At 43.1% G+C, this 15,009-nt stretch overlaps 1 protein-coding gene across 3 annotated transcripts in view; it reads left to right on the top strand.

Moving 5' to 3' along the window:
- ASTN1 (astrotactin 1) overlaps positions 1 to 15,009 on the top strand; it is a 323,626-nt gene that overhangs the window by 207,446 nt on the left and 101,171 nt on the right. For all 3 annotated transcript variants that reach the window (XM_029231191.1, XM_029231192.1, XM_029231190.1), the window contains exon 9: positions 9,530 to 9,604. In XM_029231191.1, coding sequence (XP_029087024.1) covers positions 9,530 to 9,604 — 75 coding nt within the window. The remainder of the gene's footprint in view (positions 1 to 9,529; positions 9,605 to 15,009) is intronic.

Raw genomic sequence — 15,009 nt, forward strand, 5'->3', positions numbered from 1 at the left:
TGTGCCAGTGTGTGTGTGGCACTGAGCATGTGACTGCCTGGAACATGGTCAGTGGTCAGTGAATGGCAGCTACTCTTTCCAGCTTTTTCTGACCCACCCAAGATTTCTTCCTTCTGCTTTATATAATCCTTGATCCCAGAATATACAGGGAAACTGCAAGTTCCTGGGCCAGCTTTCCCATCTGAGGACAGATGGACTCTGCCTTCTAGGATGCCCCTTGAGTCTACTGAAGCAGGCACTTATCCTTTCTGCCCATAAGACAGGTGACAGGGATCAAGGTAACAATGTGTCCTGCCTAACTGGGGTCCATGCCTATGCTTCCTCACTGCTCTCATTCTATGACATGCTTCGTGTTGACAAAAAGGTTAAGTGTGGATTCTGTATTTGTATGTACACGTGTATATGTAAGTGTATTAGCATTCTACAGAGAAACAAAACCAATAGGATGTAGAATATGAAGAAAGATGTATTTTAAGGAGCTGGCTCATGCAATTATGGAAGCTGACAAGTCCCAAAATCTGCAGTCAGCAATCAGGAGACCCAGTTGTGTAGTTGGGTATGAGTCCAGAGGCCTGAGACCCAGGAGAATTGATGATGTAGCTCCAGTTTGAAGGCCGGCAGGCTCAAGACCCAAGAAAAGTCAGTGTTTAAGTTTGAGTCCAAAGGCAGAAAAAGTGGATGTCTCAGTTGGAAGACCATCAGGCAGGAAGAATTCTCTCTTACTCAGGGGAGGGTGAGCCTTCTTATTCTATTCAGGTCTTCAACTGATTGAATGTGACCCACCCACATTAGGGAGGGCAATCTGCTTTACTCAGTCTACCAATTTAAATCTTAATCTCATTCAAACACCCTCACAGACATACCCAGAATAATGTTTGACCAAATATCTAGACTGACCCTGTGGCCCAGTCAAGTTGACACATAAAATTAACCATCATAATGTGTGTATTTGTCTTCATTGCCACTTTTTGGGGCCAAGGTTGTATCCCTGAATTCCAAACTTGGGGGGGGGGGAAGTTATAACATTTGTTTATTACTGTCATTTTCAAGATCATTTTATATACTTCTAAAATTTCTTTGAGCAAAACCCTTTTCAAGATTTAGAACCGGCATTCCAGATAATATGTGTGTAATAACAACCAAATTTATTTAGGACTTACTATATCCAAGGTTATTAGGTTTTGCAGATATTAGATCATTTAATCCTGTGTAGTTGATAAGGTGGGTACTATTATTATCCCATTTTATAGGTGAGAAAACTGAGCCACAGAGAGACAGGGACTGTGTTAGTTTTTCACTGTTCTATCATTAACTGAGATAACATGTTAAGCACACACACAAGCACACATACACAAAACATAGAGCAAAACTGCAAAAATAAAGTTGATTAAAAAATGAAAAATCAGAGATTATGAAGTATCTAAAATTTATTTATACACACTTTTGTTCAGCAGTGTAAAGTTTGTGTGGAGTATGCTGTAGCTCATGATTCCCATTCTGCATATGGAGAAACAGAGGCTCTCGGGCAGTCTTACTTGCTTGAGGTCATAATAGCAGAAGGGGATTTGAACTTGTAACTTCCATCTAGTGCTCCTCTCCTTATATCCCATTACCTGTAGTTGTCAAAGTGTGAGTTAGACTGGACGTATTCCAGATAAGAGCACAAACTGTTCCTGCCTAATTACTGGAAGGAGGGCCAAGTAGTGGGCACAGGAGCAGGTAGGAGGATGGATGTTGTGAGGACAGCATTTAATCTGACTGCCTCTGTTTTCTCAATTAGGTAGGAAGCAGATCATTAGCTGAGGGCAAGGATGGGGGAGGAGGTGTTGGAGGTGTGAGGAGAAAGAAGAAGCTATGAGATAATGATCTTGAGAGTGGGAGAGACAACAGACAAGGAAAATGTAGTCTGATCGGTAGGCAGTATGCAGAGCCCACTTGAGGTCAGTGGTGTCGGATTTAAAGGGAGACCAGTCGGTGTGGTTGTCAGTGGCATTCATGTGTGCAAACACAGAAATGGAGCCACGGGGTCATCGAGTTTAACCAGTGTCAGAGTGTTTCAGACAAGTACGATGAAGCAGTGAAGGGCAAGAGAGTTGAGGTTACATGAAAGGGCGATTACAATAATGGATCACAGAATTTAATTTGAGTAAAGAGGGAAGCGGGTGCGTGAGGTGGGTGAGGGTCAATAAAACGGTGGTTGGATGAATGGATGTTAAGGCTCAGGTGGATAGAAAATATTCTGTGGCTTTAGGAGGAATGAACTGGGAGGGTAGGAGGTGACGGTCAGATATTGGGATTCTTGAAACTGTGACCAAGGAAGGGTTGCAGATATTGGTAACCTAGTCTATGAGCCTGGGAGTGAGGGTGGGGACAGGATCCTCTGAGGAGAAAAGTCAAGGAAATGAGTGGTTTGAGAATTGAAAGGATCATCTTAGTGGCTACTGAAGTCACCAAAAATTATGAAGTGAGCCAGGCTCTGAACTGTGGAGGGTAGACGGGGGCGGGGTGGTGTTGGCATGACTGGAGCAAAAGGAGGAAATGGATAGGATGGTCTGATGGCAGGAATTAATGACCTTAACCAAGGACACGGGGTTAGTAAGTGGCAGAGCCAGGTTTTAAACCTACTGAGTCTGGCTCCATAGTCACATTCCTGGCTGCTTTGCTAGGTACTGACAAATATGTTACTTTTCTGCATAAAAACTTCTAAATGAATTTGTTTACCTATTAATAGACAGTAAATAATGAATAAAATCACACCAATATTTAACTTTTCTTTACATGAGATTTACACGCTTAAAGATAACACACGTTTGTAAAATACAGCCTGTCATCACGATTTAGTTTTAAAATGTGAAGTTAGAAATGCATTTCTGTTCACCAAATGGGGATGTTAATTATAATGGACAATACTAATATTTGCTGAGTTTGTTCTGTGTGGTGGGCACTGTGTAAAAGTATATACCTGCTTGCTTAACTCTAGGTACTATTTTAACCACATTTTATAGATGAAGACACTGAAAGAAATTGAGGGACTTACCAGGCAATGGACTGCCTCACCCAGGACTCAAATCCAGATCTGTCCAACCCTCAACCTCATTTGCAGTGTGGTCTAGTTCTTTCCTGAGTACCTGCTATGTGATGGTTCTATGCTGGACAGCGAGGCTATGGCAAAGATGATGACAGAGTCCTTTATATATGATGAAGGGAACATATTAACTAAATATATAGCATATTAGTTATAGATTCTATAAAGGAAAGTGCAGGGTGCGTTATATAACAAGGGAACGTAACCTAGTCTGGAGGGGAAGGTCTATTTTGGGAAGTAATTTTTAGTCCAGAATTAACGAACAGTATAAATTAAATAAGTAAATGAGAGGGAAAAAAATCCAGGTAAAGAAACAACATCTGCCAAGGCCTTCGGGCCCTAAAGTGTCCTGTGGAAACTGTGGACATCATTATTCTTATCATTTAACTTCTGATAAAGCCACAGGTTTACCAGACAATCTAGGGATCAGCCATTCCAGTACTTATTCCTCCCAGAACTGGTGCTGATTGTGAAGACAGTAGCACGTAATAATCTCCTCATTTTATCATTAGGGTAAATTGAGGTGTGGAGTGTTTCAGCCAACTGCATAGCTGGAAAAGTCATTTTTACCAGTTTTCCTTTTATCTTTTCTCCTGTATATCTCTCAAACTACCTTTTTTCAGAAGCTTTTTAAAAATGAAACTCTATTCTCTCTTTGTTTCACCGCCCTCTCCTTGCAAATGCATTTACCTAGTTAAGAAAAGGAACATTTGCTCAAACGCTCTCACATTGCATATGGATATGGCATCCTGTACCCGGACCCCAAAGTATTGTGACTAGCTGGGGGGGAACTTTGGAACCATGCTTCCACCAGAAACTTAGCGTAATGTGGCCAGAAGCAAGCTTAAAAGGATGTGCTTTCATTTAACTATGGACAAATGATTTTCATTTGTAAAATGATCCCTTTAGCGATGGGTGGAGGAATATATGAGTTCAGAAGAAGCTCCTAGTTTTCGAAAGCCCATCGTGAAATGCCTTTTTCATCATGGCCTCCAGCTGAAACATTCTCTCCCTACACTGAACTGTGTCTGCACATACATACATGCATACATACATACATACATAGGTACATGTATTCTCTCTCACACTCTCTATCCCCCCACCTATTTTATATCTATCTGTCTATCTATCTATCGATCGATCTGTCATCTGTCTATCATCTGTATCTCTTCCTTATCAACTCACCCCCAGGTGATAAGTCTTATGTTCCCCACAAGGAAGCCCATCACCAGACAATGCTGACCAGAAACTTCCGAGTTCCCTTTCCAAGTGCCACTGTTAGGTGGAAAGCTGGGACTAGCATTTAATCAAAGAGCAGATTTTAAAATACTCTCGTCCAGAGCAGAAGTGGTGCCTTTCTGCCCTGGGAGCGCCGGTGTGAAGGGATCATTCCATCAGGCTGGCCATGCAGGAGTCCACTCACTCAGTTGGGTCTAGGTTACACAGTGGAAGGAATGCCCAAGCAACCAGTCAAATCAAGTTAAGCCAAGGCCACAACCAACTTCTGGCCTAACCCAACAACTAAAGGAAACAACACAGTGACCGCTGATGTGTCTTGAGAAAGAGGAGCGAGAATTGAGGAGGGAAACTGAAAGCTTAGAAATTGCCAGTGCTTAAGGAAGACTCTGCATAAGCTGAGGGTATTGTGTGAGACAGGGGCAGAAAAGAAAAGGCAAATAAGAGATTACTAATAGCTCTGAGCATACACAACTTGCAGGTGTGTCCTGCCGGCTGCTGTGTTTCCGTTACACTGGGGCTCCTCTGTGGCACAGATTATGTCCCTGCTCGAGGCAGTGGATCCCAGATGGTTCCGGTGCTGGCCCGTGAGGCCCCTGAATCTAGGCCATCTACTGCCCACACAGGAGGAAAATCTTCAGGGTGTTGATTTGTCAGACTGAAGATATTAACAAACAAACAAGCTCTATTCTGACTTCCGATGCTGCTAATTTTCCTAAACCAACATGTGACTGGGTTGCCCGAGCAGGACAGAGAATATTCAAGACCACGTTACCTAAGTTGGAGTCAAAAGACTGACGTTTCCTTCCAACTGCGGTGTTCAGTCTCCTGCCCAGCATCTGGCCTGCCACTATCATCCTTGGGCTCCTCGATGGGTGGTCTTTCCACAAAACTAACATTGGCACAGTCTGCTCGGTAATGCCACCCCCCTCCTGATGGAGGCCACGCTCTTGCCACCACAAGCAGATGGAAGCTGAGGTGGAAATGATTGTTTCGTTTGACATTCACCCTCCTCCCCACTCTAGTCCTGAAAACCAAGTGGGAGTTCCAGCTACTTAGATGCCTCTACTTCCCGGGTCCCAGAGACTGGTCCAGGTTCCTCATCTGATCTAAGATAGATCAAGCAGTTCCTCCACGGATTAGTTTTTCCTAATGAGGAGGGGTAGTGTCTCTCTGTGGTCTGAGCCTGTAAAGACAGCCGCTGGAGCCTGCAGGAGGCCAAGTCTCCACCATGTGCATAAGACATTTTCAAAAAAATGGTCCTGTAGAGTGAGACATAGAGCCAAGAGAGGAGAGGGACAATTATAAGGGCATCTAGACCCTGTTGCCAGGCATCCCCAAGGCAGCTTCCATCTGAGCCTGGATATAGGTCTATATCCTCAATAATGGGCCTCTTTTTGGTGAGGCCAATTCAATTTTTTTACTTGGACTCACACCCAGAAAGCCCTAATGCAGAGGCCTCTTCCTCTTTCAGTTGGTCTCAGCTCCACGTATTTTCAGCACTTTCAGGTCCAGCTCTTCATCACTTTGCCCCCGCCTTTTCCTGGGTGGCCCCCTGTGGCCTCTCCACTCACCTGCATCAAGCTCCCCTCGGCTACGCTGCCACGCGCCGCCAACACCCGGCCCTCCCGGTGCCCAGGGTGAGTGATCTGCCACTGCCACGACCACTTAGTTTATTTCCAACAAACCCATTCCTCCTCCCTTTTACTCATCCTCTGCTATTTGTCTGGCATATGTATGTTTCTTCAGAAAGACGGTAGATTCCTTCGACAGCAAGAATCTCTTTATCCCGGCTCCTGTTGCCTAGTATCACAGTTCACACAGAATAGGCGCTCCATAAATATTTGCTAAATAAATCAAATAAGAATCCCCATCTCCCTGACACATCATCCCTGACTTGTGGGAAGGAAATAAGTCAATTCTTTTTTCCTCCTTTGCTGAAGCAGTTCGAAGACTCTCCGCCTTCCCTTGCCATTTCACAATGTGCTCTTCCCCTCTCTCTACATTTCATGTCAGTCCTGCAGCGTCCCTGCCCTGTGAAGTGGGCCCCGGTGGGAGGTGCGAGTCTTCCCACACTCATCGTTATCTCCTCTCCAGCTGCCACAGATACATTTACGATCTGAGTTAAAGCCTGGTGTTGCATTGTGTTTGCACCTTAGGGGAAGACACCTCTTCCTCATTAGAAATTTGGGAATCTCCTTTTTATAGTATTTATATTGGATTCAGGCAACTAGTACATTTAATTTGTTTAACAAATGCTTACATGGCACTTACTGAATGTCAGGCACTGTTCTGAGCACTTTAACCATAGTAACTAGTTCCTTCTTATAACAACCTTGCCAGGTAGATAAAATTATTACCCTCAGCCTCATTTCACAGATGAGGAAATGGGGACACAGAATGATGAAGGGACTTGCCCAAGGTCCCACAGCAATTGCTAGCTAAGCTGGAATTCGAATAGTCAGGCTGGCTCCAGAACCCACGTCCTACCCACTGGGTCCTGCTGCCTGCCAGTGATCAGGGCAGAGTCCAGACCACACATCTGAGCTGCCTTTCTTCACACTCAGGCCTCTTGAAAGCAGGAAGTCTCTTTGACATGACTACCTAGCAACATGTCAACGTGTGCTTGCTTAATCAATGTTTCTGGGCTTATCGATTCACTACCTATGGCCTGAATACAGGTTTATTTATGTTATTCTACGCAGTTAATTGTTCACATTGTAATCAACGCTCGTCCTAAAATTTGGTTCCTCAAGATATATTTTCAAACAACCGAGGAACCACGCCAAGAATTAAATCTAATGACACATTGCACCCATTTTGAGTCCTAGAGATGACTTGGAGGCAAAACGTGTGTTATTTAAAATTATTAAACTGATAGTAAATAAAATGTCATTTTGCCCAAAAGAGAGATTAAGTTGCAGCTCCCTTTTCTTTTTTTATTGCCCTCTCTAGGTGTCTAGGATCAGACAAGACATTTTTTTCTCCTGATTTTTAGTCTTTTTCTTGAATTAGTACATATTTTTTAGCTGCTCACAAGCCACCACTCACTGTTCAGCAAAAAAAGAAAAAATCAGATTCAAACCCCAGAACAGAACAAACATGAAGAACACAGGGGCTATTTATTTGATGTAGGGGTGATTCATAGTACGGTGTTTGGGTACTGTTTGGAGCCAATGCTAGTTGCCTCAGGGTATTTCTAAATTGAATTCCAGGAATAAAGTGTTTATAAATAGTGAGCATAGAAAAGAAATGTATTCATCCCAGCCACTCCCTTAAGGAGTCCCAGTGGCCTCCCCTTGGAACTACCGACTCATTCAAGTAGTTAATTGATTAGCTGGTTGGGTTAAGTTGGTGGTTCTCAACCCTATCAGACCCAACACCCTATTTTATGACAAATAAACTTAACCTTTTTTATAATCCTTAAATTAAATTCATATATAATAAAATCTACACACAAATAAATATATATATGTCTTAATAGTAATTAAAAGAGAAATGCTAAGATATAATTTATAATGATATAACTATTTTAATGTATAAATTCTCTGCAATATTACAATGGAAGAAATAATAAAGTTGACAGACATTTGCGTCTAATGTAGATTCACCAAAATATAATATGTAAAGTAATATGCAATACACGATATATGTAAGAGCAATTAGACTGAAACAGACATGCTGTATTGGTGATTCAAAGACCATGAGCAGCATTGTAGACAATGATGTGATTTTCCAAAATTATGAACAAATCTTGGTAAAATTCCTAAATAATAGTGTATAATCTTCTCTTAATTTACATGGTAGTTATGCACCTAGACAAATCATCTTGTGTTAAAACAGTACAAGCTGCTTTGTTGCTTGTATGTAAATGGAGTTAGCATCTAGGCTCAGATAATTATAAGCAGGTTTTTTCTACATAAGTGTGCAGCAAGACATTCAGAAGTTTGCAGGACACGGGGGAATTTTTTTGTTGTGCAGGGCTATTCTGAGCACTGCTCTGTTCTAGCCTTCCAGACCTGCCTTCTAAATGCCAGTAATGTCCTGCAATCATTGTGTCATTCAAGGGCAACTGCCCTAAATTTCCCCAAATACTCTCTATTGGTGACACCACCCTCATGGACAACCACTGGGTCAATTCCTAGTATTAGATTTAGTCCCAAATAATTATGTCAATTTATTCTCCTGACTTTTTGTAGTCCTTGAAAACCAAAGGCATGTCTACAGTAAAATCCTCAGTAATTAGGTTATTGGGTTGGTGTGATTGGGTTATACTGGAGACTGTATGTTCCATGAGAGCAAGGGCCCAGTTCACCCCATGTGCACAATATCTAGTACCTGCACAAGGCCGGGCTTTATATGTCTTGCTTGAAGGAGTAAATAATTTTGGTGTTGGACATCTGGGTTAGTGAAGAGATATATACTATTGAAAAGGAATAGATTTGTTACTTTCAAGTACATGTGACGTCCAGATGCTCACTAGAGAGACCCGTATTTAAGTCTTATTCAAAAATACCATTTCAGTTGTTTCTGATTGAATGAGTGACATTATAATGATTGAAACCATCTGGAAGCTGTCAAAGACCCAGAACCTTCATGTCATTTTGAGGGAAAGGGGGCATGTTGAGGACCCCACATGAACTGCGACCTTGGCCTAAAAGGTTTGCTTCATCTTCACAGTGGTCTGTGAAGCAGCTATTAGCAAATCTGTTTTTACAAGTGATGAAATTAGACTCAACAAGGCAAATAATCTGCCCAAAGGTAGACAGTTGGCTCAATAGCAGAACAGAGTTGGAACTCAGAACTGTCTGATTCCGGAGGCTTCATCTTTCCAAGAAATCATACTGCTTCTCTTTCTTCAGTGAAGCAAAGCTAAGTGTCTGTTAAATCTATTGGGTTGGCCAAAAAGTTCGTTTGGGTTTCTCCATAACATCTTACGGACATTATTATAATTTTAGTCTGTACAGAGTTCCAGCTGTCATGTCTATTAAATTCCACTTTTCCTAGTGGGTCAGTGATTTTTGCATTGATCCTGTTCCTGGTTGGGTTCCAGCATTCCAGGTCTTGTAAGCTCACTTTAGTGGGATTCTTGAGGGACTGTGTCCTCTTTGTCTTTGGGTCTCCAGAACCTGGGATGGTAACTGGCACAGAGTAGACATTCAGGGAGTTTGTTGGTTGACTTTAATTGCATGCCATTTCTCCTTTCAGGCCTTGGCCTTATACAATATTTCAGCGAGGCTTTGACCTGGTTTTGGGAGAACAACCTTCTGATAAAATATTCAGGTAAGTTGTTGTCTAGGGACTTGCTTATATATCTCTGCAAGCCCCATGTCCCACTTCCCACTGAACTTTCTTTCCTAGTGGTAATTTATAAAATGGGGTACACTTTTAGTCATTCTGCCCTCCTAGTAACAGCAGCGTTTGCCCACCTTCATCCAGTGACATCATGGAGGATGTTGAGGCCGGACAGATTCTGTTGGGGTCCTGGCTTCCTTCCTTGCCTGCTCTGTGACCCCCAGTCATTTACTTAACCTCTTGGAGCCCACAGTTTCCACATTTGTTAAACAGAGCTTCATTACATGCCTTGCTGTATTGTTGTGAGGAGTATATGAGATAATGCAGGGAAAACCCCTGGCACAGAACAAGCAACTAATGTTAGTTTTTGCCTCTTCATTTTGCATCTAATTTGCACCTTTCTCATAAAGACTTAAGTTGTTCAAAATTAATCCCTCCCATCTCTGCCTCCCTCCTTTCTCAGCTATACCTCATTATCATTTTCTTTAATCTACCACCCTTCTGAACCAATTGGATGTTTCTAGTCCCTCCCAAATTTCTACCTACACACCTGGGAATGGTACATATTAGAAAAGTCAGCAAGCAGAGGAAGAATTTGGGTGCCAGCCATGAACTAGGAGATTTTCATAAAGTTTAATTCACGCCAGACCTTAGCTGGAACACAAGTTTATTTCCAAGCTAAGATCTTATCATCCGTTTCTTCAGTCTGTCAGTCTATTTTTCACTTAACGTGCATCAACTGAGTACCCCCTAAGTGCCAGAGATTGCTTGTGCAGGAGGTATGGACACGAATACCTCTCCCTTCACGAGCAAGCCCTCTGGGAGAGGAAGTAAATAGTCCTTCCCGAGTGTTTGATGTCAAAGGAGGCATTAAGCGACTGCATAGCCATACTGGAGGAATGGTGAGCGAATGGAAAACTTGCTTCCTTTTGTTCACTGCACTCGTACACTGTGAGGAGTCTCGCCTGTTCACTGCCGTCTTTCCACACCCCTTCCCCAGACCCTCTCTGTCAGCCAGTCCTGGCCTTGGTGTTCATTTTGCTCCTGCATTTGCCTCCTGGAGCTGGCTTCTCTGCCTCAGCTTCTCCTTCTCCTCCCTGCTGCCTTGGATGCACTGGGCTCTGCCACTGCCGTGCTCTCCTAAGGCACTCTCCTAGCTAGAGCGCCGATTCACAGAGCCACTTCCTCACAGAGCCCTCCCTTGCCCTTTTCTCTCCCGATGTGATGTCTCTCCGGGGATGGGCTGGGTCATGTTAATGACATTGGCCACAGGCTGCTTTTGAGGATTTGTGCTGCAAGAGGTGTAGCTGTATTCCTTAGACTATGACTCGGGCATTTAAACTTTCCAACAATGATGTATTATTTGGCAGACTTTTTTCTCCCTTTTTCCTGCTGCTGGTCTGTTGGAACTTATGAAGGGTGATAAAGATAAGGCAGATGGAGAGCCTGGTGGAGTTCTATTAACATGGATAGGTTCCCTCTCCCCTAAAGGTCCGAAACTAACACTTTGAAAAACCAAGCCCTTAATGAAATTGCTTTTAGAGTAGAACCAGCTCAAAAAATGTGTTTCCATCCCCACGAGCATCATTTGTTCTTTTAAAGTTTGTTAAGTAGCAACTAGATGTGATACCCAGTCACTACAGAGGGGATCACATGTGTGGTTTGACCCATGCAGTCACCTATCTCAGAAGCCAGTGGGTTAATCAATAAGTGTTTAAACATTTTGATCCCTAACATAACAGTAACTAGTCTCTCAGATGAAAACACCAGGTCATGACCTCTTTATTTCAGGTAGTAAGAATTTTAATGAGAACCTTCTGTGATCTGAGTCAACCAACTGCCAATGGCCAGTCTGGAAAATTCTATGACCTGGTCAGTGACTGCAATTTCTTAAAGGAGCTAAATGACTATTTACTTGCTACTCTGTTCACTTATGATTTAGAGACTTGATAAATTCCAAGCCACTGCATATTTCCCTGGACTGTGGAATAAAATTTAAATTCTGACATTCAAATCTTTCCACAATTGAATGTCAATGTACAACTCCCTCTTAATGAGCTGCTCTTCTCCTATAGAACCTTCCATTCATAGTCAAATCTACCTTCTAACTGATCCACTGCCCCTGACAACTTGCATATTTCCCACTCTGCACATCTGCTCAGACTCCCTCCTCTATGCATATTCTTCTATAAACACTACCCATTGCCATGATCTAGACCCAGTTTCAGCTAAACTCAACATCTATTGAGCACCTACTATTGCAAGGTACTGTTCAAGATGATGTAGATATGACCAAACAAATGTGACCAAGATAGTCCCTGACGTCAAGGAATTTACAGTCTCATCTAAGAATTGTTCTCCAACCATGGCCCTCCATGAGAATCTCCAGTGAGTGGATAAGACTCTGGGCTTCCAAGGCAGGGGCCACGAGTTCAATCCCTGGTCGGGGAGCTAGGATCCCACATGCCATCTGGTGTGGCAAAAAAAAAAAAAAAAAAAATTAACAATGATCTTACCCAGAATAAACCAATTAATTGAAAAGTTCTGGGAGGTGGGACCAGGGCATGAGTGTTTTTTAAAACACCACAGTAATTCTAATCTGTACCCAGGATTGGGAAACACTGGCCTGAAGCTTCTCCAATCCATTGCATCAATCCACAGTGACTTCCTCCTTCCAAATTTGTATATATACTAGCTTTAATATTTATTTGTCAATTATTTATTTCATGTTGATTTTTAATTTGCCTATTTGCTTCTCCAATGAAATGGTTGTCTTCCTGAAGGGCGGGGAAATACGCTATATAGTTTCTTTTTTTTTTTTTTTTTTTTTTTTTTGCGGTACGCGGGCCTCTCACTCTTGCGACCTCTGCCCCTGCGGAGCACAGGCTCAGCGGCCATGGCTCACGGGCCCAGCCGCTCCGCGGCATGTGGGATCCTCCCAGAACGGGGCACAAATCCGTGTCCCCTGCATCGGCAGGCAGACTCTCAACCACTGCGCCACCGGGGAAGCCCACCCTATATGGTTTTAAATATTTAATATCTAACATACCATTTTAAACATAGTTGGTCTTCAATAAATAACCGTAGATGATCATGTCAGGTATTTCCTAGCCAGATTAGGAAAAAACCTAGAAAAAATCCCAGAGAACCTGGGAAGGGCCCAAGCTAGACTCAAAGGATCCAAGGGAACCCTGAATCTCCAGAATGAGTCTCCTCACCCAACTCAGCCTGATACTGAAGATGTTCTTTCTGTGGTAGCTAGGATCACTCCATTCCACTAGGCCCTCTCGTGGCAGGGGTGAGTACAGACCAAATTTTTCTCTCAGAGACCTTCGTCCTGAGTGCGTACCTGCATCCTTTGGAATAATACCTCATTCTGGCATGGCTTGCCCTAGGAAAGGGTGGAGATGCCAGGCTAAGAGCCATTTATCAGTTTTCCCACATTCTATTTCATGCCAAGCCACGATGAGAGCACCGGCTTTTTCTGTCCAGTGCTTTCTGGCAAGCGCTTGCTTCTGGACAGAAATTTCCAGCTCTAGTTCAAAAGGGCCATGTGCAGGACTCAGCCCACAGCTGAGCCATTAACTGCAGTGGTCACCACCAGCTGTCACGCGAGAAGGCCCAACCTGGGAAAGCATTTCAGATATTCACCCAACTTCTCTTCGGTGGCTTTTTGAAGTTGTTCCTGCCAAATCTGCATGGATGAGGGATAGATGAGATTTTAGGATGCAGCTTTCCTCTGACAGTTTGTTCTATATTTAGTTTTTGGAGTCACTCAGTAGATTTTGCAGATAAAAGAAAACTTTAGAATTTCATACGCATGAGCCAACATGGGCTGGAAAGCGGCTCTGAGCAACACTCTCAGAATCAGACCCACCCCCCTCCTTCCCACTTATGGAGAGGCGACCTTGGGGAGGTTGCAAAACTTCTTAAAATGTTGGTTGATGTCTTGGTAAGATGGAACCAAATGACTAACCTCAGAGGGCTGTTGTGAGGATAAATGAGGCAACTCTAAGAACACCTGCCTTTAGAAAGTTCTCAATAAAGGTTAGTCTCTACCCACACCTGACTTTGCTTCCCCTACAAGGTTTCACCTTGACCCTACCAGAGGGTGAAGGTTTTCTTGTTAACTTGGTAGAGTGTCATGTTTCAGAAGTTTCTGTGCTCTGAGGAAGTTCTTTATCCTGTCAAACCCAGATCCATCTCAAACATCAAATGTGTTCAAACCCAGAGGTTAACCCATATCCTGTTTTAAATGAAGAATAATTTTCACCACCATTTCTATCTTTAAATTGGAAAATTGGGATTATCTCCCCTAGCAACCTGTTCGAACTAAAGAGCATAGCTAAATCTCCTTGTCGAGCAGTCAGTAAATACTTATGGAGTGACATTCCTGTGTCAGAAATTATGTTTGGCAGTGGGGATACAAGATGACAAAGAACCATCCTCTGCCTACCAAGAGAGCACATTCTTATGAATGGTGATGGACACATGAAAAGATGAGTGCAGATCAACATCTCAGGGGTGACAAGGCACCGTGTGCACGTATGCAGAAGAGAGTCCCTTACTCAGCCTAAGAGCATGAAGGCCCTGGAGGGCTTTCAGGAAGAGATGCGACCTTAACTGTGTCTTAAAATGAGTGGGAGTGCGGCAAAGGAGAGAGGAAAGAAAATTCAGAAGGAAGGACTTTTAAGAGCAAAGGCAAGGAGGCGAGAAAATGAGGACGACTTTTGGAGTTACGGGCAGATTGCATTGTAGGAACAGAGTTTGAAGCAGGGCTTGGTGAAAGAAGAAGCTGAAGTGTGACATCTTCGGAGATGTGGACTGTGTTCTGTGGGTCTGGGTGCCCTTAAACAGTGTCAGTTGGAGAAAGATGTGGTTTGCATTTCCTTTCGAAAGATTACTGCATGCAGAGGAGGAAGGGAAAACTGAGATGGATGGACATGGATCTCTCTCCCAAAAGAAATATGCTAGAATTGCCAACCGTCTTCTAAAATCTGCTACAGAAATTATAAGCTACAGGTCACAGATCTGTTGCTCTGCATCAATGCAAAACTTGTCATTTTAAAACTGAAATAGAAAACAAAAACTCCTGTCTATGTCCAAATAAACCGCCTTCTCCCTGGTACCCTTCAATATTGCATATGTCCTCTCTGAAACAGTGTATTATGCGTAACATCAGTGGTGTGCCCACGCCAGCCTGCCTGTTAGAGTCTTCCTGTCTTAACAACGCCCATTACAAAACTCACTTAAATGTTGTTGCCTTCAAACCTTAAGTCCCAGGTTCCAGGCACCTTGGGGCAATCACCTGCCCTGAATCGGCTACTTAATCTTGCCAGGTGATTTTGTGTGTGTGTGTGTGTGTGTGTGTGTGTGTGTGTGTGTGTGTGTGT

Source organism: Monodon monoceros, unplaced genomic scaffold (genome assembly GCF_005190385.1).
Source record: "Monodon monoceros isolate NGI ecotype Baffin Bay Population unplaced genomic scaffold, NGI_Narwhal_1 Super_Scaffold_18, whole genome shotgun sequence".
Classification (NCBI taxonomy): domain Eukaryota; kingdom Metazoa; phylum Chordata; class Mammalia; order Artiodactyla; family Monodontidae; genus Monodon; species Monodon monoceros.